This window comes from Macaca nemestrina, chromosome 12 (assembly GCF_043159975.1).
Source record: "Macaca nemestrina isolate mMacNem1 chromosome 12, mMacNem.hap1, whole genome shotgun sequence".
In the NCBI taxonomy this organism is placed as follows: domain Eukaryota; kingdom Metazoa; phylum Chordata; class Mammalia; order Primates; family Cercopithecidae; genus Macaca; species Macaca nemestrina.
The window spans coordinates 20002694-20028127 of record NC_092136.1 but is presented as its reverse complement, the minus strand read 5'-3'; the positions used below and the strand labels follow the sequence as shown (position 1 = coordinate 20028127).

Here is a 25434-nt window from a genome sequence, read left to right as displayed (position 1 = left end):
TTGCAGCCTGGAGAAGCAGCTCCTATGGATCACAGGCTGAGAAGAGCCCCAGGACCTGCCCACCAGTCCTGACAGAGGCTTTTCCAAGTCAGCTTCCTGGTCTTAAAGAATGATGGTGTAAATTAGCCTGCCTCTCTTGCGCAGAAGAGAAACTGAATCTCAGGGAGATCAGCTTTGGACTCATCAGCCACCTTAACAGTTATGGCCATCCAGATAAAAGACTACATTTCCCAACCTCCATTGCAGCTAAGTACGGCCAAGTGGCCAGGCTGTAGCCAATCAGACATGAATGAAAGCGATGTCTATAATTTTGAGATTGTTCTCATACATGGCAGAGGTGTACTGTCCTTTCCTGTTTTTTTCCTTCCTGCTGCCTGGCAAGCCTTCTAGGTCCATATAGCCATGGGCAATACCTTAGAAAGATGAAGCAACAACATAGAAAGAGCCAGGACCCCGAAATCTGGGCACATGACCTGGAAGCCACCATACCAGACCTGAACAGCCTATGCCTCTTAAATGAGAGTGAAAGAAAATAGGCTATCTAACCACCTCACACCCATGAGCATGGCTAACTTTCAAAAAAAGAAAGAAAATAACAAGAATTGGTGATGTGGAAAAAATTGAAACCCTTGAGCAGTGTTGGTGGGAATGTAAAATCATTCAGCTACTGTGGAAAATAGTGTGGCAGTTCCTCAAATGATTGAAAATAAAACTGCCACATGATCCAGCAATTCTATTTCTGGAGATATGCCCAAAGAATGGAAAGCAGGGTCTCAAGAGATCATTGTACACCCATGTTCACAGCAGCAGTATTGACAGTAGCTAAGACAAGGAAACAACCAAGTGTTCATCTAGGGATGAATGGATAAGCAAAATATGGTATGTCCATACAGTGGAATATTATTCAGCCTTAAAAAGAAAAAGAGATTTTGACATACACTACAACATGGATGAACCTTGAGGACATTACACTAAGTGAGATGACCCAGTCGTAACAGGACAAACACTGTATGGTTCCACTTACACGAGGTACTAGAGTAGTCAAATTCCTAGAGACAGAAAGCAGAATGGTGGTTTCCAGGCACTGGAGGTGGGTGGGCAGGTGAGGAGTTTTTGTTTAATGGGTCCAGAGTTTCAGTTTTACAAAATGAACAGAATTACAGATCTGGATGGTGGCACACGTTATGAATGTATTTAATGAATGGCACACCTTAAAAAGGTTAAGATGGTAAATTTTATATGCTATTATTTTATCCCAATAAAATTTTTTATAAAAGAAAATCACCTATCTTGATTAAGCCACTATTAGTTAAGGCATTTGCTAGAGCTGTTGAACTGTCTACATCCTCCTGACACATGTAAAATAGCCCAGGACTGAGTTTCCTCAGGAAGCCCTTCTTCCAATTGGCTCAGACCCCTAGGGCTGCCTAATCACCAGACACTCCACTGTCCCAGAACAACAAAGCTGTGACCTGCAGCCACCCCAGGGACAGGTTATTTTCTTGGAATAAGAGCTGGGGAAGCTGTCTGGAGGAACCTGCTAGATTGCCAAGGAAGGGAAGGGGAGTAAGCACAGCAGATTCTCTGCCAGCGTAGACACCAGTAAACCTGTACCGTTATTCAAAGTCAAATACTTCCAGGCCTGTGGGTCAGCAGCCACTGCCCTGAGGCACCCCACCCCTTGAAGTTTCCCCCTCCCTGGCTATGGTAGACCCAGACCCACCAACTAAATGGGTAACATTTAGCACAAGAAGGGATCCCAGGATGTCATTCTTACCTTCAGCTACTCTGATTCAGCAAGCCATACCACTTGTTAAAGACTTTGAACATTATCCCTGGCTATAAGTTACCTGGTCTCAACTGACTGAAGGAAAAAAAAAACACGGCAGGGGGGCAGTGACTCAAGTCTGTAATCCCAGCACTTTGGGAGGCCGAGGCAGGAGGAATGCCTGAGCTCAGGAGTTTGCCACCAGCCTGGACAACACAGTGAAACCCCGTCTCTACTAAAATACAAAAAAAAAAAAAAAAAAAAAAAAATTAGCCAGGCATGCAAGGCGTGGCAGTGTGCGCCTGTAGTCCCAGTCACCCGGGAGGTTGAGGTGGAAGGATTGCTTGAACCTGGGAGAGGGAGGTTGCTCTGAGCGGAGATGGAGCCATTGCACTCCAGCCTGAGCAACAGAGCCAGACTCTGTCTGGAAAAAAAAAAAAAAAAAAAAAAAAAAAAAAAAAAAAAAAAGAACCCTAAACTAAACTCAGTGTTGAGGGTGACAAGAGTTCTGAAAGGCAGACTTGTCATTCAATTCCCACCTCCACTTCTTTCTCGCTGTCCTCCCCAAAGCCAGGAACACCCAGACCCCGCTGAGACCCTCTGGTACCTATTCAGAAGGTCCCACAATCACACGCAGAGATTATTGCACTCTTTTATTTACAGAAAACACACATAAAGCATTTCAATGTTCATTTAGCAAACTGATCCACTCTTTTTTTTTCTTTTTGGCACAAAGAAATATCACAGATGGACCCCGAGATCAATCAGAAGCTCATAAGATTCATCAGTCATCACTGGTCCAGGGGCGGCCACGAGACTCAGACAGACAGACAGCATCACCACAGACTGGAAACAGAAACAGGTCCACGTTCACCTCACAGTAAAAATCTGCCTCACCGACAGGCAAGGGCGGGCAGGAGGGGGCAGTTTCGCTGCTCTAAGGGGGAAAGTGGGTGTCAGGGGCAGGAAGCAGGGATGGGGAAAGGATGGACACCATTCATAAATTAGAGACAAGTGGTCCTCTTGTTTGTATCCTCTTACCTTGAATAGTAAGACAGTGCAAAAACTAGATACCCGACCACTCACCCATTCAAAAGCTTGAGAAGTCGCCTCGCGGATGCCCGTGTGCGTGTGTGGATGTGTAAGTGTGGTGCTTGTAAACATTGTCACCGTCCGCACAGAGACCCAATATCCGTGTGTCTGAATGGGGTGGGGTGGGGGCGGGACCCCACTTCACGCGCCCTCTGCCCCAGTTATTCCCGTCCAAGACGTAGTGCAAATTTCAGAGACAAAAAGGGGCAGAAGGGAGTGGGGTGAGCTGAGGGCAGGAGGGACACGAAGATGAGGTGGGAGAGGGAGGGGGAAATAAGGCAACAGTTAAAAACGGTCCATTTTATCAAAACCTACACCGTGCGCCTCCCGCCCCCACCCGCGCCGCCCGGGTCACGAGAAGGGGCGGAAGTCCCGCTCCTCCACCAGGCTGACCGAGGGGTTCTTCAGCTCCTCCTCCGAGGCGGCGATCTTGTAGCCCAGCTGGGCCAGCACCTGCTGGCAGGCGTTCTGGGCAAAGGCCACGATGTCGTAGGAGAGGCGGAAGCGCCACTTCTCGGCCGTGGCAGCCGAGTTTCGCACGGTGCCGTATTTGTGCTTGCCCAGGGTGGGGTCGCCCCGCGTGTTGTTCTGGATCCAGCGGGCCACGTGGCTGTCCAGCGGGATGCCCAGGAACCCGTAGATCTCCTCGGTCTTCTTCATGGGATTCCGGGCCAGGTCCTCGTAGCGCACCAACATGTACTTGCCCTTGAGCCACGGGGGCCGCATGAGGCCGGTGGACACGGAGTTGGAGAAGTCCTCGCACACCGTGGTCAGCTGCGTCACGTCCAGGTTGTAGGGTTTCCTCCCCGTGCCGTACCAGAGCCGCCAGAGCCGGTACGTGTCCCGGAAGGTCTCGCTGCGCGAAGCCAGAATGCCGCGGGGGTCTCGGACCAGCTGGATGACCTTGAGGTTTAACCGCGGGTCTTCCACCAGGGCGCGCAGGTCGTTCACCTCGGGCACGCGCACCGTCTTGATGGCCACGTGGCTGCGCTCGCGGCACGCCTCTGCAGCCACCGTCAGGTTGAGCAGCCCGCACTTGCGCACGCAGTCCCCCTCCTCCAGGACCAGGTCGGCTGGCCCCGGAGGGTCGCACACAGGCCGGGAGCAGAGGACCCGGCTGGCCCCGCGGCGAAAGATCCTGTCGGTGGTGTGGTTGACCGGCGGCGGCTTGATGTAGTTTTCCAGGAAGTAGAGGTCGCAGTCGTAGAGGCTCCGCAGGAGGTCTCGGCTGGCGCCCAGCATGACCCGCCGGTCGGCGGGGCTCTTGCCCTGGGTGAAGCGGGGAATGAGCGTGTTCTGGACGTGGTAGAGGGGCTCAAACAGGTAGAAGACGTCCAGGTGTTGGTTGAAGAGCTGGCCCACGAAGGAGGAGCCGCTGCGCGTAGTGGCCAGAATGAGGATGTGGGTCTTGCGGGAAAGGTTGTAGGCGAAGGTGGGGCTCTCCTCGCACAGTCGCTCGGCCAGCCCGGCCTCCGCCAGCCCGGGGCAGGTGTGAAAGGACTTGGCGGTGAAGGTGCGGATGGCCGTGTACTGGATGGCAATGGAGGCCAGGGCAAGGAGGAGGACGGCCTTCCAGGAACATTGCATGGCTGGGCACCTTCATGGGGCTGCTTCTCCACGGGGCGAGGTCTGCGGGCAAAGGCAGTCAGCGGTCAGGTGCCTCCACGGTAGGGGCACTGGCTTGTCCCTTGGAAGAGCTGGTCTCCAGGGGACCCAGGGAAACGCTGGACTCCCTGTCCAGTGCTCACCACACACCTTGAAGACCTAAGCGGCTTCTACACTAGACTACCCTTCTCTGGGGGACTCCTGGGAGCTTTGGGGAGCTGAACAAATATTCCTTGCACCCACTGCAGACAGCTGTGGAAGCCTCCTATGGTGAGCTCTGAGTTCCTTAGAGGGGCCTCACAGGGCAAGAGCCTGACTCTCCCTACTCCCGCACTGAGAGAATGGCCAGGGCCTGCCTCAAACCCCGCCCCTCCCGCCTGCCAGCGTTTCCCACCCCCAGGAGCTGGCGCCCAGTTCTCCAGGTGGTCCTCTTTCCTCTCCTCTGCCCATCCCTAGGGGGAAGAAGAGTCCCTATCAGGTGCCTCCATCTGACCCCAATCGCCTGAGCGTGAAGGACCCCTGCAGACCACGGTCGGTGAGTTGCCAGCACAGCCAGGCAAGGTGGACAACTGTGTCAAGCCCCCTCCCACTCATGGATGCAGGTGACCACTTACTCCAGATGTGGACGTCTGGGGCTCATGGAGTCTCTAAGAGTCTCTGGAGCAGAGACAGGTGTCCAGGGTCTGCTGAGAGGCGACCCTTCCCAGCACCCAGGGTCTGCTCCTAGTCTCTAGGGACAAGGGTCCAGGCCATGGAGGTCACATAACGCCCACTGACACAGTGAACTGGCCTGCAAAGATCTTAGGGAGTCAGGGGCCTCCATTCTTACCTCCTGTGCCCCCTCTGCCCACAGAAGGGGGACTGGGGAGGGACCATGGAGAAGCAGAAAGAGCAAATGGGGCTTCTTAGAGTCCAGGGTCAGGAGCCCACCTGAGCATCCTGCAGGCACCCTCTCTGGAGGCTGGCTCAGCTACCAGACCTCAGTGGGGACTGGGGCTGCCCCCAGGGAGAATGCAGGAGGGCTCAACCACTTACCAAAGAGGGGCTGCTCCAAGCTGGGGAGTCCACAGCCACCAGCGTCTCCAGGTCCAGCTGGCAGTCCCAGCCAGTGCGGCAGCCCTGTGGCCAGCAGACTGCAAGAGACAGGGAGGGGAAGGGCTCAGAAGGTGGAGCTGGGGTCTCAGTGCCTCCTCCCCACTCCTTCTCTTCTGTGTCCTGTGCCCCACAGTCTGCCCCGAAGGCCAGGCAATAAGGGCTCTCTCTGCCTGCTCTCCAGATCCATCCCTGACTCAGCGCCCCAAACAACCCAGTGCCATCTCTGATCCTCGGAGTGTGGCCCTCTGAGTCCTGGACTGTATCCCACTTTTACCTTCCTCGCCCACCCCACCACATCCTCCTAATAAACCGCAGTCCTCTGCTCACACCAGAACCCAGCAGGCAGGGAGGCTGGCAAGGTTCTGCATTTTAAATCCATGAAACAATCTTAACCCTTTAAAATTCAACTTGTGCAGCGATTCCCCCAGGAAGCGGGTTAGCAGAAGTCAGCAAGGGCAAGGGGGCTCACCCCAGGCCTCCAGGTCAAAAGGGCACCTCCAACGCAGCTGGGGAGAAACTCTTCTTCAAACCACACCGAAGTGACACCAGCTACCTGAAACTCAAAGCAAAAGTGGACCAGGGAGCATTCCTGACCTTGATGCAACTCACAGAGTCTGAATTAAAACACCAAGATCATCACATTATCTCCGTTAACATCTATTGTGCCAAGCCCCTTCCCTGCATCAGCTCATGTCCTTCTAGCAAGAACCAAATGTAAAAGTCAGTATCTGCCCACTTCACAGGCGAGAAAGCCGAGGCACAGAGGTAGAGGAACCGGCCTGAGCTCTCAGGCCTGCTTTAACCCTCATCTGGTAGGTTCCCCAGAGTCCAGCTCTTTCCCTCTAAGGAGATTTGGCTTCCTGTTCCTCCAGCTTAAACGTATTTGGCCTCCAAACATGCATTCGGTTACTGGCCCCAGCCCATTTGTGAATCAGCATGACGGGGACTGGGCAGGCAGATGCTTCTGAGACTTAAAGCATGTTCCTCCCTTTGCTATCTGGTCCTGTGGATCTGTTGGTTCACAGCTAATGGGGTGAACTCAAGTGCTTTGTGAAGATTCTTCCCACACCCCACTATTTGGCATGACTCCTTTGGGAGTGGGTGAGTGGATCCTCATTTCCCAAACCCGCAGTGCTGCCTGGCTCAGCTCACCCAGCTTCTAGCACCGTGTTATTCCCCATAAGCACTCTCGGAGGTCAGGGTCCTCACTCCCACTGTTCAGATGGAGAAATCAAGTCCTGTTTTAAATAGGAAATTTCACTTCTTTAGGAATCAGTGTCAGATCACCAAGTGGCAGGCAAGAGGGAAAGGGGCGCAGTTTAGATTCTTAGGAACTTCTCAACGTGATCAGAGAAAAACCGCAATCCCAACCACACTGCATCCCACCCCAACCTCATCCCATAGTGGCAGAGGATGCCAGTCTCCATCAGGGGGCTGGGCCAGGTACCTGGGGAGAAAGACCCCTCTACTTTAAACCCGACTCCCCTGCAAGTGCAGGCCTGCTCTGCCCAAGTGCCCCAAGGCGAATGTGAATGGCTTTCAAGAAACAGACAGGGAATATCATCAATAATAGTGCCAGGTCATATTTTTAAGTTATTTAGGAGTCTGTTCTTTGGCTGCAGCATCATTTCATTTGGATGTACTTCCTTTGTATTTATTCACAGACATCTATCAGAACTCCTGTATGTGCTGGGCACTGTTCTAGATGCTATGGGTCAAATAATACCAAGGAAGGCAAGCACTTGCTGGGCATTTACAATGTTCCTCCCAGGCACATGCTTCTTTCACAGCCATCAGCTCATCGCACCCTCATGCCAGTTCTATGAAGTTGATACTGTCACAATCCCATTTTACAGATAAGGAAGCTGAGGCCCCTCAAGGTTAGATAACTTCCCCAATCTCACACCCCTAATAAGGAGCCAGGATTCCAGCCCAGGCAATGTGCTAGGAAGTCCATGTTCAAATCCTTTTCCCTAATTCTGCTCATATTCCACCCTCCTTGGTCCTCATCAAGACAGGAAACAGAATCCTTAAGGAGTCTTCACTTAATTCTGGGGTTCCAATTCCAAAAGCAGAATCCACCCTAGGGTTTTATTTAAAGAGGAACATCTTGCCATCTTGCTAGGGAGGGGGCCATTTGAGTTTCTTCCCCCAACTCTTCCTCCACCCAGAGAAACTTAAGGCCAGGACTGGAAGCTGCTGCTTTGCTAATAAATCAGAAGTCACTGAAGCAGCTGGATGTTATAAATCCCTAAGACAGCGAGACTCAGCCTCATAAGGTGCGGCCTGGACACCGAGGAGGGGAATGCGTTTGAAGGCCCAGCCACAGGCCATTCCCTTGTACCCCCGGGGAGGGCAAAGCCTGGGCCTGGGAATGGGAAGATGGGGGAAGTCCAGCCCTCCTGGAAATGCCCCCACTCTCCCAACCTGGCAGAGCTGGGCCCGGGGCTGGCCAAGTGTCCTTGGTATGCTAAAGGCATCTGCCCTGGAAACCAGAGGCCCTGGGGCCAGGTCCTGTTGTTTCCAAGGGAGCCTTAGCCACTGCAAAAGACTCCTCAATGCCCTCATCCTCCAAGCCAAACCGTGGCGCCCAGAGCCCATCCCCTAGGCTTCTAGCAACCTCTGGCCTGGCCTCCCTCTACCTCTGCTTAGTAAAAATCCAAGCAAACCTTGGATACAGGACACCAGGATCTATCATTTCTGTTAGAAAGCAGGCAAGTTGGTGAACCTTTAGTCTCCATAGAAAGCTCAGATTTCATTATCAGCCAACTTGAGATGAGGGCACAGACTGGGAGCAGTGAACAGCTCTATGTTAGAGAACTGTAATTCACAGTAAGCGCTCACACCCTGAACCATGCCTACCTGGATCTGTCACTCAGCAGGTGTGTGGGCCTGTGTGATTCACCAGCTATCCCTGAGCCTCAGTTTCCCCATGGGCTGGTAAGAATTGAAGGTCTTAAAGCATTTAGTCAATGCCAGGCATACAGACACGATCCAGCCTCTGACACCAGCCCTGCTGATCCCAGCTCAGCCACTTACTGGCTGAGAGATCTTGGCTAGCTTTCTTCATCTCTCTGGGCCTCTGTGTTCACACGTGCAAAAATGGGGATAATTATAACAAGGCTGTTGTGAGGACTAATTAGTGAGTACAGTGCCTGACGCAGGGTAAGCACTCACTAAATGTCAATTAGTATCGTCATCAGTAAATGTCTGCTTTGCTTTCCGTCTCAGGAAAGGGCCTAGAACAAATCATCCTGCAGCCCACGGGGTCTGGTTCTACCCACCGCCCCTTCTTCCTGCAGCTCCTCTCCTGGCCTGGGAACTTCTTCCTGCTGAGCCACCGCAGTGGCTTTCCTGCTGCCCTCTAGTGACCACATCCTGCGGTGCCGCCTGGTAGTCCCGTCACCGCTGCTGTATTCAGAATTCTGGGACTGTTGGCTACAACCTGATGTGAGGATGCAGCCAGCAGGAGGTGATGTCGCAAGATGCAGGGAGGTGTGAGGATGGCACGCCCACCCGGGCTGCGGCCTCTGCTCGGTACACCCCCACCTCAGCCGCACCGGGAGAGCCCAGCAGCAACAGGCAGTCTCGCCTCCTCCCAAGGGCCTCTCCTGCTCATCTCATGGTGCTCTGTCAGGGAAGAAGCACAGACCTGAATGTCACAGGCAGGATTGGCCCACACAGCCTCTGCCTTTCCCTGGCTGGGTGACCTTGGACTCACCCCCTGGCCTCTCTGTGCCTGGGTTACACCATAGATCCAGTGATGACTGAAGGGCCTCCCGGCTCTAACCCTGGTGTTCTCTATAATCCCGGAAAGGCCCCAGACTTCATTCTCAGGCACAGTTGGGGCCACCCACACAGCAGACAGGGGAACCCTCCATTGGGAATGGGAAAAACCCAGTCTTCTTCCAGGAAGATTCTAGGGCTGGGCATCTCTGTCCCCCACTCAGCCTGATCTGTGGCAGACCCAGGGAGTGGAGGCCTTAGAACCTAGCGGTGCTGCCCTCTGCCAAGTTAGCCCCACATTTTGCTGTAGAGAAATCCCGTCAAACCCAAGGCTGAGGCCTTGTTTCACCTGTTCTGGGCCACAGACCCTTCGAACCACAATCCCTCCCCTTAGAAATGCCACTAGTGCCCACAATTTTACACACACAATTTAGAAGTTTCCCAAACCTCTGAAAGCCCACGCATGGACACCCCACCCTTTCCTAGAAGCTTAACCCCTTCCTTATTAGCATGTCCAGGGGATTATCTTTCCAACTGACTATATCAGGGAAGCCTCCTCAGACATGAATATACTGATAGAAACAGTCACTCAGCATATGTAAGTTTCAAAAGCTAGAGCCAGAAAACACATGTGTAATAGTACACCACCATTTCAGATTTGTTTAGGGAGGTGAACATGTATATTTGCCTATATGCATAAACAATCACTGAAAGAGCTTGCACTGAACTAGTAACAGGAGATGCCCCAGATGGAGGGGGCCTCGAGAAGACTGAGGTAGGAGGAGACACTGTCTACACTGAACGTTTTTATTCAGTTTGAGTTTATTAATTTTGGGGGACACAGTGAAGCCACTCCATGTAGGAAGTAGAGAAGTGATTGATGACAGGGTGTGGTACTGAAAATCAGCCCTGGCATCTCACTGTGCCTCCCACCCTACCCCCGGGCACTGCCAGCCAGCTCTCCCCCCCCCCCCATTTCCAAGGCACCAGGGTCAAAGACACTGCTTTTCCACCAGAAATGGGCTTTGTCTGCTCAGGTGGGCCACTAAGGACAGTAGGCAGCTGGGGACTGCTGAGACACAGGGCCAGAGCTGAAATGAAGCTGGATTTCAGAGGGGGCCTGGGGCTACAGGAGCAGCTGAGCCCTGGGTTGGGGAAATGACTCTTCTCCCAGCAAATCCTCCCTGAAAAACTACTGTGAAGCCCTGGGGGATGAAGAAGCAACACAGTGAGGGCGGGGGAAGAACCTGAACATAGTCTTTCCGGACAAACTCAGGAGCCGTGATGAATGGGGCCCCAAGGCTCTGGGGTCCCAAGAACTGGAGCAAGGTATAAGGGAATGGGGCAGGGAGGGAGGAGCTGGCAAACAGGCCTCTAGGATGGAGACTGCAAAGAGGAAATGCTTACTCCCTGGCTCTGACGTAGCCAGCACTGATGCACCATAAATGTTTGTTTAGTTAAGACTAAAACACATAAAACAGCAAGGTGTTTTTCTCTAAGGAAAACGAGGTGATGAAAATGAGGCAAGGCAAGGGGAAAACAAGAGTGTAAGAGTCTGAAAGAACCAGAGGCCAAGTCAGTGTACAAGAGTCACACCATGTGTGGGCTACTGAGCTAAGTCAGAGCTTCCTGGCAGCCAGTAGGAAAAGGAAAATATTTCATTTACTTGTTTCACAGGACCCATGAGATAAAGATTAAAGCATCCACTCAAGAGATATCCAGCTATTCCTGACACTGAATTCAGTGCAAGATTTCTCCCGAGGGAGTTCTTACAGAGCCCTGTGCGTATGCCACCATGAACCCATCCTCAAGACTTTGTACCTAAGAAATCCAAAGGCGAGTTTCATGGGACAGTGTCCTAGAGCATCCTTCCATGTGGGCAGTATGCCAACACACAATCCAACCAGTGCAATCTTCTAGGGGGTTGAGCTGCTGGGATCCAGACTCGGCCTCTGTGGTCTAGGTCAGCCCAGTGGACCCCCTTCTCTTTGGGGTCATGCCCACTTCAACTTGAAACACTGTGAGGTCTATGGACCCTCTCTCCAGAACCTGGACCACCACAAACATGGTACTTGTGAACAATCCCTAGAGTCCCTGGGCCCCACAGGCAGAACCACTACATCTTTTGGGCACCTCCAGTGGGGACAAGCTCTCACAGTCATGGTTTCCAAGACAAGCACCTGGAGAGCGATGGGTCTACCGATTTTTCACTATCAGCAGGGATGCCCAGCTGCCTTCTGTGAGATCCGGTGTCTCCAGGGCAGAGAACTCCAATGTCCACATGATACCCATGGATGTCTCAAGCCTCCTGGAGAAGGTGCCCACAGGCATTCGGGGAAGCAGTCTGGGGGGTGTTTAGGCACCCCAGCTGTGGGGCCACAGAGGCCTGGATTTGGGAATCCGACTGCTGTTGCCTTATAGCTATGAGGCATTGCACAAGGCACTTAACCTCTATAGGCCTCACTTGTCCTTATGTAGGAAATGGGAGAAACGATCACAGAACCTAATACTTGGGCAGTGAGACAGAAGGCCGATGGGTGCCCACAGCTTAACACAGTGGTAGACACAGAGCAAATGCTTATTAAGAGCCATGACCATGATTTTTATGGACTACTAAATGCACAAAGAGGCACCATTGGCCTGGAAATGTTTTTAAAAGTTAAAACAGATGCCACAGCCTGCTCCACTGAAGCGCCAGCAGCCTGCGTGGTTGGAGACCCTGACTTGTGGCTGCAGAGACCTTGCCTGGGGTAAGGAAGGCACCTCACATCCTGCCGTGGAGGGTGGGAGTCAGAGGGGGTGGTCCCAAACCCAACCCGAGGGGAAAGTTTTCCCTAGCAGTGGGGAGAGTGGCTGACCTCCTGGCCACGACACAAGGCCCCAGTGTGCCCAGCTCCTCTGGGGGAGGGATGAGTCAGAAGGTCCCGGTTCCCTGTCTCAGGCCAGTCCTGGTACAGCCTGGCCTGTGGTAGGCGGGACTCTACAGCCCCGACACTGGGCGGAAAAGCCCCGGTTTCCTGTCCCCCGCCCCACCGAGAAGCCACAGCCAGAGTTGGAATAGTACCGAGGCCCCACCCCCTGGACACGGGGCTCCGGCCCATCCTCCCAGCTTCAAGGAGGAGAAACATCAACAGGAGCTGGAACTCAGGCAGCTGCTGCCGGCCAGGCTGGAAGAGGGGCCCGCCTGTCTCTGGATCCAGGAGTCTCCAGCCTGGGCCACCTGCACATTAGACCATTAGGCCTGGCTGGCCCCATGGGGACGAGGACTGCAGGTGGAGAATCAATAGCATCCTGAGCCTTGAGACTGTCACATGGGATGGAGGAGGCTGCAGACGCGGATACTCAGAGACGATCACAGACGTGGCTCCCGTCAGGAGATGCATCCCACAGGCCAGGTGCCACTGCCACCTTTCACAGATGAGGAGCAGTGAGGCTCAGCAAGTGTGGGAACTTGTTCAATCATGCACCCCTAGCCTGCGGTGGCGCTAGGATTCAGACTTGGTTCTAAAGAATCCCAAGCCCTGGCCCTAATCACAGAGCTAAAACCCCCAGGCCACACCAAGAGTGTCACCCAGCCAGAGGGAGGGAGAGGGAGCACCAGGGCCAAGGTTGCCACCAGGGTCCCAGGACACATTGGTGCCGATCTCAATCACAGCATTCACCCCCGACCCACATATTGGTGCATCTGATACCTACTGGCCATTCCCCAGGATCAGGTTCCTGGGGCATCCACTGGTGGGGATTGGGGGCTGCCAATGCAGCCCTTCCTGGTTGGTTCCCCTGGCATACGGATAGTTGTGTGCCATCTCACCGCTTCCCAGAGGGTTCTCCTCTGAATGACAAGAATGAAAATGATCCCAAGTGGGTGTGGACATGGGACTGCTGCACCTGATAGGCAGAAGCCCAAACACACCGTGCTCCCTACACGGTGGCTCCGGGTCTGGGCTAGACAAGCAGTGGGAGCTTTGAGTGGTTTTATGACCAGGGAGCCCAGGAATGCCCAAATCCTATGCCACCAAAAAGACACCAAAGAATGTCTTTATTACCATCTGGCCTGAAACAGTCTGGAATGGGGCGTTGGGTTTGGGCTGTCCATCCAGTTGAGGCTTCCCTGCTCTCTAAGCCCAAAGCTTATCACCAGCCCACAGCTGGTCCCAAGGATGCCCTTGGGCCGAGATGCCAGGGAGGCTCACCCTGTCACCCCTCTTCTGCTGGGTGAGAAGCATTAGGAGGGGCCACAGCTCCACCCACTGGGCATATGGCCAACCAGATGAGTGTCTCTGCCTGCCATCAACAGGGACCTCCATTGTAGAACACAATGGCGGCTGCTCATATACAATCGCAGCCTAGCACCTTGGTATGTACCTTTCACGCCTCACCTCATTGGATCCTCTTCGCATGCCTAGGGGTAAGAACTACAGCTGAATCAATTTCACAGGTTCGGGACTGAGGCTCAGAGAAGTTAAGGGATTTGTTCACGCAACTCGGAAGTGGCAAGAGGAGAAGGGATTTCAGGCTGTGGGGGTTGTGTGTGAGGTGCATATTCGAGTGAGGTCCTCATCTCTCCAAAGCTTTCCCTAAAGGCTTCCCTTCCATCCCCACTCTGACCTCCTAAAATGTCCAAATCACTCCATTCAGCTTTGTTGACCCTTTTTGTGTGTCATAAATGGCTAGGAGCAGCATAACAGCATAAACAGAGGGTGAAACCCAGACCTGAGTCCTGGGCAGCCTTAACCCTTTCTGATTCTCAGGTACCCACGTGAAGTGAGGTCACACACCTCTCCCAGGGCAGGAGAGGGGCTTAAATGGCATCTGGCATATAAAGCTGTTAGCACAGTGGCTGGCACACAGTAATCTCTCAATCAATGATACCTTCAGAATGTCTGCAGCAGGCTCGTCTGTCTGTTTCACCTGCCCTGCAGAATCCTTGAAGGAGAGCACCAGCCCCCCTTCATCTCCCTCCCCTAGCTCTCTCCTATCCCTCCTCCCCAAGTGCCCAGCTTGGGGCCCCTACACACCGCAGGGACTCAGTGAGTCCTAAACAACTCACTGACACTGGCAGAAACTCGGGAGAAAAGGAGCCACGCCTTCTTCCCCATCCCTGTCAGCATTCCTGACAATTCCCAGCCCACCACCTTCCAGCTCTAATCAAGGAGCAAACACAAAGAGGGAATCTCTAAACATTTAGAAAACGCGGGAACCCTGTGCCCCCATGCGGCACCGTGGGGATTTATAAAGAACAAATCATGCCTGACAAACTTGATAGCTTTCTTGATAGAATTACAAGACGGGTAGATGAAGGAAACGCAGGCAGGGTAATATATCTTGATTTTTAGCAAAGCATTGATACAGCGCCTCGAGTAATCTTACAAAATTAATTCAAACAGACTTGGCCCTAAGCACTTGTCATGAGGCATAATAGCAGGAGGGGGCAGGTCCCAAGGGCCCCGGTGGAGGAGGCAAGCCCAGAGGAAGGGGCTGGAGGGCCGTGAGTCTGGGAGTGGGGGCAGGGCTGCCAAACCTCAGCATTGGGTCAGATCTTATCTAACATCTTCATTAATGATCCTGAGAGAGGGAGTAAACAGTCCGTTAATGAAATTTGCAGAGGATATTAAATTGGAAGGTGTTGTGAACACCAGTGAGGACAGCAAAATGGTCCAGAGACACCTGCAGGGGGTAGAACGTTGGCAGGAAACTGAGAGCTGGGAGGGGGTATCCATGGGGGTGCCGGGCAGCAGCTGGGGCTGCTTGGAGAGCCAGAAAGAAGGGAAGGGCATCCCCAGGGCTGGTGTGTAGCTGAGAGAGGCTACAACTAGCTTGGGCTCTGGCCATACAAGCAAACCCCAGAAATCTCACTTTTCCCATCTGTGAAATAGAAGGAAGGGCCAGCAGATAAAGAGCAGGCTTTGCAGCTCTGACAGCTGGTTGTGATGGGCGTGGGATGTCTTTAAGGAGCCTGGAGATGAAGCCCATCTTACAGAAGGGGAGGAGGGAGCCCTGCCATGGAGCAGGGAACCTGAGGGCCATGGAGGGGAGGGCTGCAGTGAGAGAGAAAGGCCGGTAAGGCAGACCGGCTAAGGCATCAGTGGCACTCAGAATCTCCCCTAGCTGCACTCCTCAATGCTGCTGAGGCAGGCACTGGGGCAGGGAGCCCTCACCCTGCGCCAGCAGGCAGGACGATAACTGATCAGCAGCTGCTCAGGCTGGAGCCCCAAGCCTGTCCAGACTCGCAGGGCATGCTGGGAACACTTGAGCACTAGAGGTTCTAACTTGGGGTTAGTAGAGTGTGCAGGATCTGTAACCTTTCTAAAGAGCTCCCTGTCCCTTTCTGGCTGATCAAGAGGGAAATAGATGCTTCTCCAGACAGATGAATCAGCCTCTCTAGGATCAGGGACAGTGGCTTGCCCCACCCCAACCCCTTCACTCTGTCACAGAGAGCCACCATCTCTGCCTGGACCTCTTCTGCTCCTCTGTCTGCCCCAACCCCTAGGGGCTCCAGGGCTGACCCCTCCCTTTAGCAGGAAGGCTGAGGCAGGAAGCTGCCTGTCCATCTGGATTTACTCCCACAAGGCTGCTAGACAGGTAGGGTCTGAACAAAACCCAGAGCTGCCTAACACTGTGCCAGGCCCTCAGGAACCTGAAACAAATGCTCTGTAGAAAGAAATGGCTGGCTGCTTCCCAGCTGGGGGTGTGCCGAGGCTGCTGGGGAGAGGCTCTTTCAAAGCAGGAGGCCAGCCCAGCCAGATGTGAGGACCACCTGCTGGGACCGAGGGTAAGAATCTAGGTGAAATGCTTGGGGAGTTTCTTCCAATGTCCTGACTTAATTCCTAGGAATGATGCTTTGGAACACTTACTATGGCACCATTCTAAATGTGTCTCATATATTACTGCATTTGATCTTCACAACAACGCTATCAGGTAGGAATTATTTTCTCCATTTACAGAGGGGGAAACTGAGGCAGGGAGAGGTAGCCATGAGGCCAGGCACCTAGCCAGAAGGTCCGTGGGAGAAGCAGCAGCCTGCCAAGAGTCACAGCAGCAGCTGTGCGGCATCCAATGGTGGGACCCCAGTGGGTGGGGAGACGCAGCCCCCCCAACGGGGAGGCCAGAGCCTTGCCCACCCCTCACAGTCCTCACCGAAGGGAGTTGGTCCAAGTCCCGCCACACTTGTGGAACCTGGTTTTACTATATGTTTCCCTTCTCCCCCACCACAGCCGCTACACCGAGTCCTCTGAACAAGTCTGTTTCCATGGAAACCATACAGTGACTCAGGGCTTCGGGACCTTCTCTGAACCAGATTATGAATATAAAATGCTCCCTCCCCGCACCAATGCAGAGTGGAGTTGGGAAAGTAAAGAGAGACCCACAGCAGACAAGGGAGGGAGACAGAGGGGTAGGCAAGTGGAATCCAGTAGGGCATGAACCTGGCCCTCCAGGGAGGGCCTGGCACTTGGGCCCCTCCTGTAGACTCAGCGGAACACAGAGGTACTCCTCCTCCCATGTGACCCCTCTATCAGCGCCATCAGCACCACTCTTGCCCAGGAGCTAGGGCCCTGTCGGCAAGGGCTGGGGGGAGAGTGGTCAGGAGGATACATCCCTCTCCCAGCAGGGGCCTGTGCCTCGCAGAGATGGCTCAGGGGCCAGGACAGACGGAAGCTTGACTTTGGATGTTGGGAAGGAAACCTCTGGCCAAAAGCATTGCAACTACTCAGCAAAGAGGGAGATTTGGATTTTAGGGAAAATTCATTTCTGCTTTGAGATGGGAAAGCTGGGTGTGGAGTGAAGGGGCTGGGGGTGGCACCTAGCCATGATTTCAAAGACCCAGCAGAGTTTGGGGGATGATTAGCAAAGACTTGCTCTCCCTGGCGCCCCTCCCCTCCCCACCCCATCACCGTGAAGCAGCCTGGCCTAGGGCTGCTCACCGCCAGGATGAGGGACTGGCAACAGGAAAATGAAAGGTGCCACGCCAGGCTCCTGGCCTCCTGCAGGGGTTCAAGGCCCAAGGGCAAATCCACCCACTCCTTTCCCCAGCAGCTCCCTAAAGACCCGGGAGGGAGGGGAATGGAATAGTTTGGAAGCCTGATACCTCCCTGGTGAATGCAATGTGTGAGTCATGACGGTGAAAGCACTTTGAAAAAGAAACAGGGTCATCATGATGCCTGGAAGTGTCCCCACTGCTGAGGACAGGAGCCTGGAAACTGCCTGCCCAGGTAAGGTCTCTGCCTGAGACAGCGGGCCCCACCGCAAGGGGCTGAGGAACCTCTGAAGGTAGACACCTGGCCCACTGGTTCCCACCTGCTTGGCTCTGACGTCCCTGTGCTTGTCAAAGCAGCTTCCTCCCAGCCAGGGTGCCTGACTCCTGCGCCCAAGCCTGCCCCCAGCTCCTCCCACCCCTCCAGAAGATGCTGGACTGAATTTCTGTCCTTGACTGGACAGCCACCTCCTCTGCCCCAGCCTCCAGCTCCCTGTCAATGGCCCAAGCCCGTCTTCGGGCACCTGGACACTAGGAGTGGCCCTTACCTAGGGAGTCCCCTGCCCAGGAGCAGTTTTAAGTCCACCAAGAGGAAGCCGGCCCCAGAGCTGAGGAAAGCAGTCCTGCGAAAGGGCAGGCCCGGGGTGGGGGAGGGGGCACACCTGAAATCAGGCCAAGGTGCCAACCCAGGACGACCCCCAGGTCTCACCTTCCTCAGGCAGCCTGGCCTTTTAACGCGCAGCATCCCAGCTAGGGCTACTCTGGGCTGCTACCGCGAAAGCCAGCACTGGGTCCCTGGAGCCTGGGAGGGGCTACTCCCCGGGTCCTACCCAGAGAAGAGCGGGAGGGTTGTTCCGGCTTCCCGTGGGGGGCTCTGCACCATCCGGCGGCTCCGGCCCCACAGGGGCCCAGCTCATCGCAGCGGTCTGGGTGCGGAGGCCGGGCCGAGCGGAGGCCGGGCCAGGGCTGGGAGCAGGAAGCAGGGAACTGCGCCCCCGCCTCCGGGTGCAGCTGGGTTTGGAAAGTTGGTGCCGGCGCGGGGACCTCAGGGTCTCAAGGCGCCTCCGCAGACCCGAACCAGGAGGGTTGTGGGGTGGTGAACCCGGAGCAGCCTCCGAGTGCGCTCCGCAGCTGAGGGGAGCCAGGCGCCTCGGGGACCACCGCGAGTCTCAAGTTTGCTGCCCTCCTCTAATGGGGGCAGGGAGGGCTGGGGTGATCGCTGCTCTCACCGGCCACCAGCCTCGGCAGCCCCTTCCTGCGCCCAACACACCGCCGTCCCTCGCCGCCGCCACTCCTCCGCGCACCGCCAGTAGCTGCTGTCCCCGAGCGGAGGGGCGTCTCCCACCGCGCCCGCGCCCCTCCCGGCTGCTGCAGCGGAGTGTCCGCTCCCGCCCGCCCCAGACCCCGCGGGGCCCGGCCAATACCTGGTCGGGGGCGCGCCGGGAGCAGCTGCAGCGCCCAGCGCCGGCTCCATCCTCGGGTCTGGAGTCAGGGTCGCCGGGGGCCCGCGGGTGGCGGCGGGGGCAGCAGCGGCGGTGGCATCCTCCGCCTCCCGCGCCCTCCTCCTCGGCCTCCCTCCTCCCTCCTCTTCCTCCGACTCCTCGCGCGGCTCACGGGCCCCTCTTCATGGCCCGGGGACGCAAGCCCGGGGCGGCTAGAGCAGCTGAATGCGTTCTCCCCGGCCCGACACCGGACCCGGGGCCGGGGCTCAGGGACCCGAGAGACGCCGGGCCAGGGGCCGGGACCCGAAGCACCGCAGCCCCGGGCGCCGGGGGAGAGCAGCAGCCGCAGGCGCCGGAGCCTCTCGGAGCGCCCGCCCGCGTCCCCGAGCCAAGAGCAGCGGCGGCAGCGGCGGCTACAGCGCCCAGCGAGCGGCGGGCGCTGCGGTCCCGGCTCCACCCCCGAGCCGCCCGCCCCTTCTCCTCCCCACCCCTTAGGCGCGCGCCTTCCCGCCCCCCGCGCCGCCCCAGCCGTGAGCGCCCCGTACACCCACTCCGCAGCCAGGCTCCAGAGCCCGCGCCCACCCACCCGCCGGGGGCAGCCACGCCCACCACCGGGGCTTCTGGCGGCCGGCGGGCAAGGGCACCGGCTGTCTCTGGCACCTCTCCGCGTAACCTCCCTCTCCGTTACCCCCGAGGGCGCTGCTGGCCGGGCCGCCAAAACCTTTCGCCCGAGCGCCCCCCGCCGCGGAAGTCCGGCTGGAGCCCCAGCCTGGCCCCTGGCCCAGCTGTCCTTTACCTCTTCCCCAGCCAGCGGCACAGAGGGACTTCAGAACCCAGAACTGAAGCCAACCACCTCTGTGTGCAATACCTCCACACACATTCCTAGCCCTTCCGCCTCCCCCGCCCCTCTGCTTCCCAAGTGTGGGGATTAATCATTTGTCCCTGCTGCAGTTGTCCCTCTTGGGCAGGGTCAGGGGGTGTCTTAATGGGACTTTAGAGTGGATTTGCTGGCTGACCGTCTTCTAGGCCGCTCCTCCACCCTGCCCACCTTCTTCCTACCAGACTGCCCCTGGCCTTCTAGGTGGAAATCTGGAGCTACCACTGCTTTTATGGGTGAAGAATGGGGACAGAGCTGACCAGCCGAGCACCTTGGTCCTCTATCCTCTGCACAAATACTGACTGAGCATCTTCTGCAGGCCTGGCCTGCACGGGCACCAGGGACTGGTTGGTGAACCTCTCAAGAGTGGAGTGGAGGAGAAACAGGGTGCATGGGCAGAGCAATACCATGTGATCAGTGGCCCCTCAGCTGGAGAGGACGGCCAGGAATCCCAGCTCTGCCACCACATCTGACATGACTGAGGCTGCCCACCCCAGTGGCCTGTTTCCTCATCCAGAGACTGGGAAGGTGCTTCGACTGGCTGAACCTCTGATGCTCCTCAGTTCTGACCAAATGATTATTTCTGAAGCAGAGGAACAGTCAGTGTCCATCTCCACCCGGAATCTCAGATTCCCAACTATAGGTCTCCATCACTGCTGGACTAGGGGGCAGAGAGCAGTGCATGGCTTGAAAACTCCAGGCATTCTGGGAAAGCCTCGTCCCCGATGTATGGGCAAGCAGCTGCTGCCTCCATCCCACAAAGTGAAGCACAGCAGAATGGTTAGCACAGCAGTTTCCTGGGTCAGAGGAACCTGCTGTGTGTTTGCTGGGTGACTTTGTGTGAGTGATCCAGCTTCTCCGTGGCTCAGTTTCCTCATCCAGAAGACAGAGGTACTGGTCCTCACCCCATAGAGCTGAACACTGGATGGCAACGTGTGTAGAGCACTTGGCAGTGTCTGGCACGGGAGTGAGTACTTAATAATTGCACATTGTTGCATTCAGGGTAGCCATAAACGAACATTCACTCACTGGCCAGAGAGAACATGACAGCTGTACTTCCCTGGAGGACTGGAGTCTTGAGTCTTCAAGAAAGTCTCCGTCTCTCCACCCAGAGCAGATGGTATGAAGGCCCTTGCCCCAGGGGTCCCACTAGACCAAATGGCCATTTATCTTGGTCACAATTGCAAACTCATCCCCGCCCCCATCAAGCTGGAGGGACTAACAGCACCTTCCAGTGTGCATTCCTGTAGCCATAGCACCTGGGATGGCAGAGTCAGTCCTCAGTCCTGACTCCAAGGCTACCAGGTCTGTTTCTCCACCTGCCTTCCCCCTCCCCACCCCCGCCCAGGGAGTGGCAGCATACTGGGGTGCCTAACAAGAGTGGTGCTGACCTTCCAAAAGCCAAGACTTCATGTTTCCAAATCCCGACTGTCCCTCTATAAAAAACGAAGCTCTTGGACTGAGCCATCAGAACCTTCCTTTTCACCCAGAGCTAATCCCTCCCCAAGTTTTCAGGCTGACGAGAATAGTCAGGGTTTAGAGAAAGCTTTCTCTATCTTGCACTACCAGATCCAGCGCCTCATTTTTCAAATTCTGATGTATTTCGGGTAGAGAGGAGGGAAAAGTACATCTGGCTGACATGAAAAGATTGGTGTGGTTGTAATGTAAAGATAGAGTGGAATTTGGGAAATTTTTGAAGAACATTTAAACTCTAAAAATAGACAAAAGACCCGCTCTCAGAAACACGAGGATTCTGTTTCCAGTTTCTGGAATCCCCCACTTGACAAACAGGGGTGTTTTAGGAGCACCTATGGTGTGGGTTGCACTGTGACAGGTGCTGTGGGGAAAAGAGGGAGGGGGAAACAGAAGCAAAGGGCTTGTGCTCAAGGAGTTTGGATCCTACACAATGAAGCAGCAAATAAAAGTCACTACAAATGTAATCAAACACACAAAAAAAATAGCCTTGGAAGTCAGAGGAAGGTGGAGCCTTGGAGGGTCATTCAGGGAGGGCTTCCTGGAGGAGGAGGAGGGAGTTGAACTGAGGCTCGAGAGATGGTTGGAATGTAAAAAGGCAGAAGAGCAGGAGAACCTGTGAAAGGAAACAGCAGCTGGGTGGGCTTATTTATGGGACAGTAGGGAAATTAATATTAGTGGCTAATGTTTGAAGTCTCAAGATGGGCCAGGCCCTGTGCTGTTTGCTTTGTGTGAATTATTTAACTCTCAAAACAACCCCTTGAGGTAACCAATGTCATTCCCGTTTTATAGATGAGGAAACAGAGCCAAAAAGGTTAAGCAACTTTCCCAAATTTACAGAGCTGGTGAGCAACAGCGCGCCACAGCAGTCTGGCTCCACGTACCTGGGCACTCTGCTCTGCCACTCTGGCCAGGCTGACTCTGGTGGGGGCACCCGCAGGGAGGAGCTAGAGGTCAGGCAGGCTAGGGAGGCCAATGGCAGGTGGCAGGGCCTTCAGAAGCCCTCAGTCAGAGGCATTTCCTGAAATGTGGCCCCCTGGCCCTCCTAGGGAACTCTAAAATGAGATATTCCCTCTTCTCTCATCCGCATGCAGGTCCCTGAGGGATTTGGAAATTTGTTAAGGGATTTGGGGGCTCAAGATTCTGGCTTTTTAATATCTTTCGCCTGTCCATGTGGCAGCGATCTGTGCCACCCACCTTGTTATTTCAGTCTGTTCTGGGAGATGGATGGCCCAGGCTCTGATTTAAGATCTGCTGCTGCAATCCTCAATTTCCCATGTCTCACGGGGGACAGTGACAAGGCAGCAAGCACACGGAAGACGGTTTAGCTGTGCCCAGACTCCAAGCCCAAGAGCCCACAGCACCTGCAGAAAAAGTTCCAACTAGAAAAACCTGGGCAAAAACAGACAGGCCCAGCAAATCTTTCCACAGGTGATGTGGAAACCCATTCAAAATAGAGCCGGAGGGGCCCAGAGGTGAGCTGAACCAACTCCCTCATCTCACAGCTGGGCAAACTGAGGCCCAGAGAAGTTGCATGACTTACCCAAGGCCATGCAGAAGTGAATCGAGCCTCCAACTGTGTCCCCTTTTTCCGGAAAAGCCCTCTTACTTCCCTCCTCTCCCCGAGTTCTGCCCTGTTCTGGATGAATTCCTCTTCTGGATGAATCAACCTCTTTGTTGTTGAAGTAAAACAAAAAGGTAGGGCCCTTACTTCTGCCAGCCACTACATATGATCCCATTTCCTCCTCGTACCATCCCCATGGGTCAATGGGTCTGAGGTTGCCAGGCCTTGCCAGGTCATGAATAGAAGGCCACATCTTCTTCAAGTAGATGCCTCACTGGGTCCTCCAGTCAAAGCCCCTTGAAAAGCTACTTCACCTACAAGGGTTTCTGTAAATCCTTCAAAGGGACATTAAGTTACTCCCAGACCAACCTGTCACCCGCATTCACCTCTAGCATGTTCTCTGCTCCTGCTCTAAGAAACTGCCAGAGACAAAGCAGCTACTTGAAGGAGTGCCTCCTCCTAGCCTCACCATGCTTCCTTTGTTATGTCCCTTGTTGGGGAGCTAATATTCAGGCCAAGGGGCAAGCCCTGATGCTCCCATAGCTCCAGGCTGAGGCCACCAAAAGCAGGGAGAATGGCATCTTCCCCAACACAGAGGCCCTTGGGCTCCAGGACCCCCACAAGCATTGCCGCAGTGTCCCAAGTCCTCTCTGCAAACAGCGTATCTGGCTGTGGCTGCAACCTCTAATCCCAGCCTGAAATCCAGGCCGAGGGGCCAGCGAGAAGGGTACCCTTCCCTGTTTATTCTTGGAGCCACCGAAAGTGCTCCTCCTTCTCCAGTTACAGAACCAAATCCCCCAGATAAATTAGAGGATGCCAGCAAATCCTGGCAGGGGAAAACAGAGAAACTAAGGGCTTGGAAGTAGCCACGCCAGGATTTGAACTCCTATCTTGTGACCCCGCCCACTGCACAACACACCTGCTGCCCAAACTGCCCCAGCCACCCAGGGTTCTTGGCCCTCCTGGGACTGGTAGCTGGAAGGCAGGAGTGGGCTGTGCTGGGGGAGATTTGGTCCTCTGCTCATCAAAGGAGGCTCCATGCTCTAGGAGTTTCGTCTTCCTTCCTCTGACCTCATGGGTCCAGTCCAGAGCTTGCCAAGGTGAGTCTCTTCCAAGCCCAAAGTTCTTGGGAGGAAGAAAAAAGCAGAGGAAGCCAGATGTCCCTTCCTTCTGAGGAAAAAGCCTGCTCCAGCTAGCCTTTGAGGAAGGGATCCAGCATAGACGCTGACCTTCCTTAACCTTCTCTGCTGGCCATTGCCACACTCTCCCCTGTGGCCTGAGAGCCACAGTGAGTGTTCTCGGCACCCAGTGCTTCCCCCAGCTCCCTACTCAGAGCCTTCCTGCAGTGGAAGCACAGTGCTGGCCATAGGCCCATGTTCATCTTAGGAAGGTCCCCACCTCCCACTGCCCACCCCAACACATCTGGCACCGGGGCACATCCTGAGACACCCAGTCACAGGGCCATGAGGGGACAGACTGACCAAAAGCAAACAAGGCCAAAGACAGGCCCCCAACCCTGAGTCTGATCTAAAAATATGACACAGTGAATATCTCACAGGGCCTGGGGTTGGGGAGGTGATGGGAGTTGGAGGCGCACTGCAGAACAAGATCGTGGGCTGCAATTAAAATTCCCATCCCGGGTAATTCCCGGGCCTCCATGGGGCTGTTTCCATGGCAAGGGAGGCTGGCGCAGAGAAGGCAGGCTCCATGCAGGGCTGAGCTCCCTCCTCCGTCCCTGTCCACAAAAGCCTCAGCCCTTGGCCGGGCAGTTCCAAGCCAGATCTGTAATCCAGCTCAGAATGCAGCAAGGTGCAGGCGGAGGCCCAGGAGACAGCCCCTGCTCCCAAACTCTGTGGGCAGGTGCCCAAACTGGCAGGGAAGGAAAGGAGGGACAGTGTCTGTGCCCAGGGAGCCACTCCATGACATGTCCTAAAACAATATGAGGCCACTAAGGCGCTGGCCCTGGAGCAGCCAGGTAGCAGGAAGGAAAAGTCGGGAAGAAAGCTTCCACCCGCAGAAAGCATGCTCCTTGTCTGATAAACCCTTCCCACCGCCAGGGCCCATCAGTCCTCCCACTGGCCTCCAGGCAGGGCTCCCCCATCCTGCCTCCCACCCACTCACCTCTTACACACTGTCACCCCTAGTCCTCACTCCCTCTTGCCCACGCGGGCTCACTACCTCCTGGCCCCCAAGGCAGCCCTTTGTGTAACCCTGGCTACTGTCAAGAAGACTGGAGGCCCTTCTGGCATGTTCCCCGCTGGCAGATGAGTAGCGCAGCGTGGGCACACGTCTCCGCAGGCAGACATCAGAGGTGATAAGGGCAGGAGAGAGATGCCAGGGCTGTCCCTGAGGCCTCTCCTCTGAGGAATCCTGCAGCAGCTCAGTGGGCTGGACAGATAACGTGTAATACCAGTACACAGAACTCCCACATCTGGAGAGTCTGACCTGCAGAGGCCACCACGGGTCCTGCCTCCTGGGGTGGTTCTGGAGCCTGTGTTCCCTGGGAGGGGAGGCCTGCTTCCAGGTGGTTCCCCTGCAGGCTGCTTCCGCGGGGCCCTCAGGCTGCCCACACTCATTCATCCCAGGAGGGGAGAGAAGGAGAGATAAGTGAATTTGATTTCACTTCCTTTTTCTCGCCTAGTCCCCATTCCTGATCTGCCCCCAGCCTCTCTGCTCCAAGTGCACCATCTGCAGGCAGTCCCAGCCCCTGGCATTCAGGAGACAGTGGACAGCTTGGAGAATGGGAGGTGTCCTCAGGCACCCTGCCCAGCCCCAGCCTCAACTGGTGTTCTTTCCCTCCTCCTGTTGAGGAAGGAGGGG

At 55.2% G+C, this 25434-nt stretch overlaps 1 protein-coding gene across 14 annotated transcripts in view; it reads right to left on the bottom strand.

Moving 5' to 3' along the window:
* The window catches only part of LOC105471643 (carbohydrate sulfotransferase 1), a 43281-nt gene extending 24152 nt beyond the window's left edge, over nucleotides 1–19129 (bottom strand). Inside the window, exons 1-4 of one of the 14 annotated variants that reach the window (XM_071074797.1) lie at nucleotides 18683–19129; nucleotides 5954–6119; nucleotides 5501–5598; nucleotides 3254–4489 (exon numbers count right to left, since the gene is read on the bottom strand). In XM_071074797.1, coding sequence (XP_070930898.1) covers nucleotides 3254–4447 — 1194 coding nt within the window. In that variant the 5' untranslated portion in view covers nucleotides 4448–4489; nucleotides 5501–5598; nucleotides 5954–6119; nucleotides 18683–19129. The other 13 variants (XM_071074792.1, XM_071074791.1, XM_011724219.3 and 10 more) reach the window with 13 other exon arrangements.
* Nucleotides 19130–25434: the final 6305 nt, after the last annotated feature.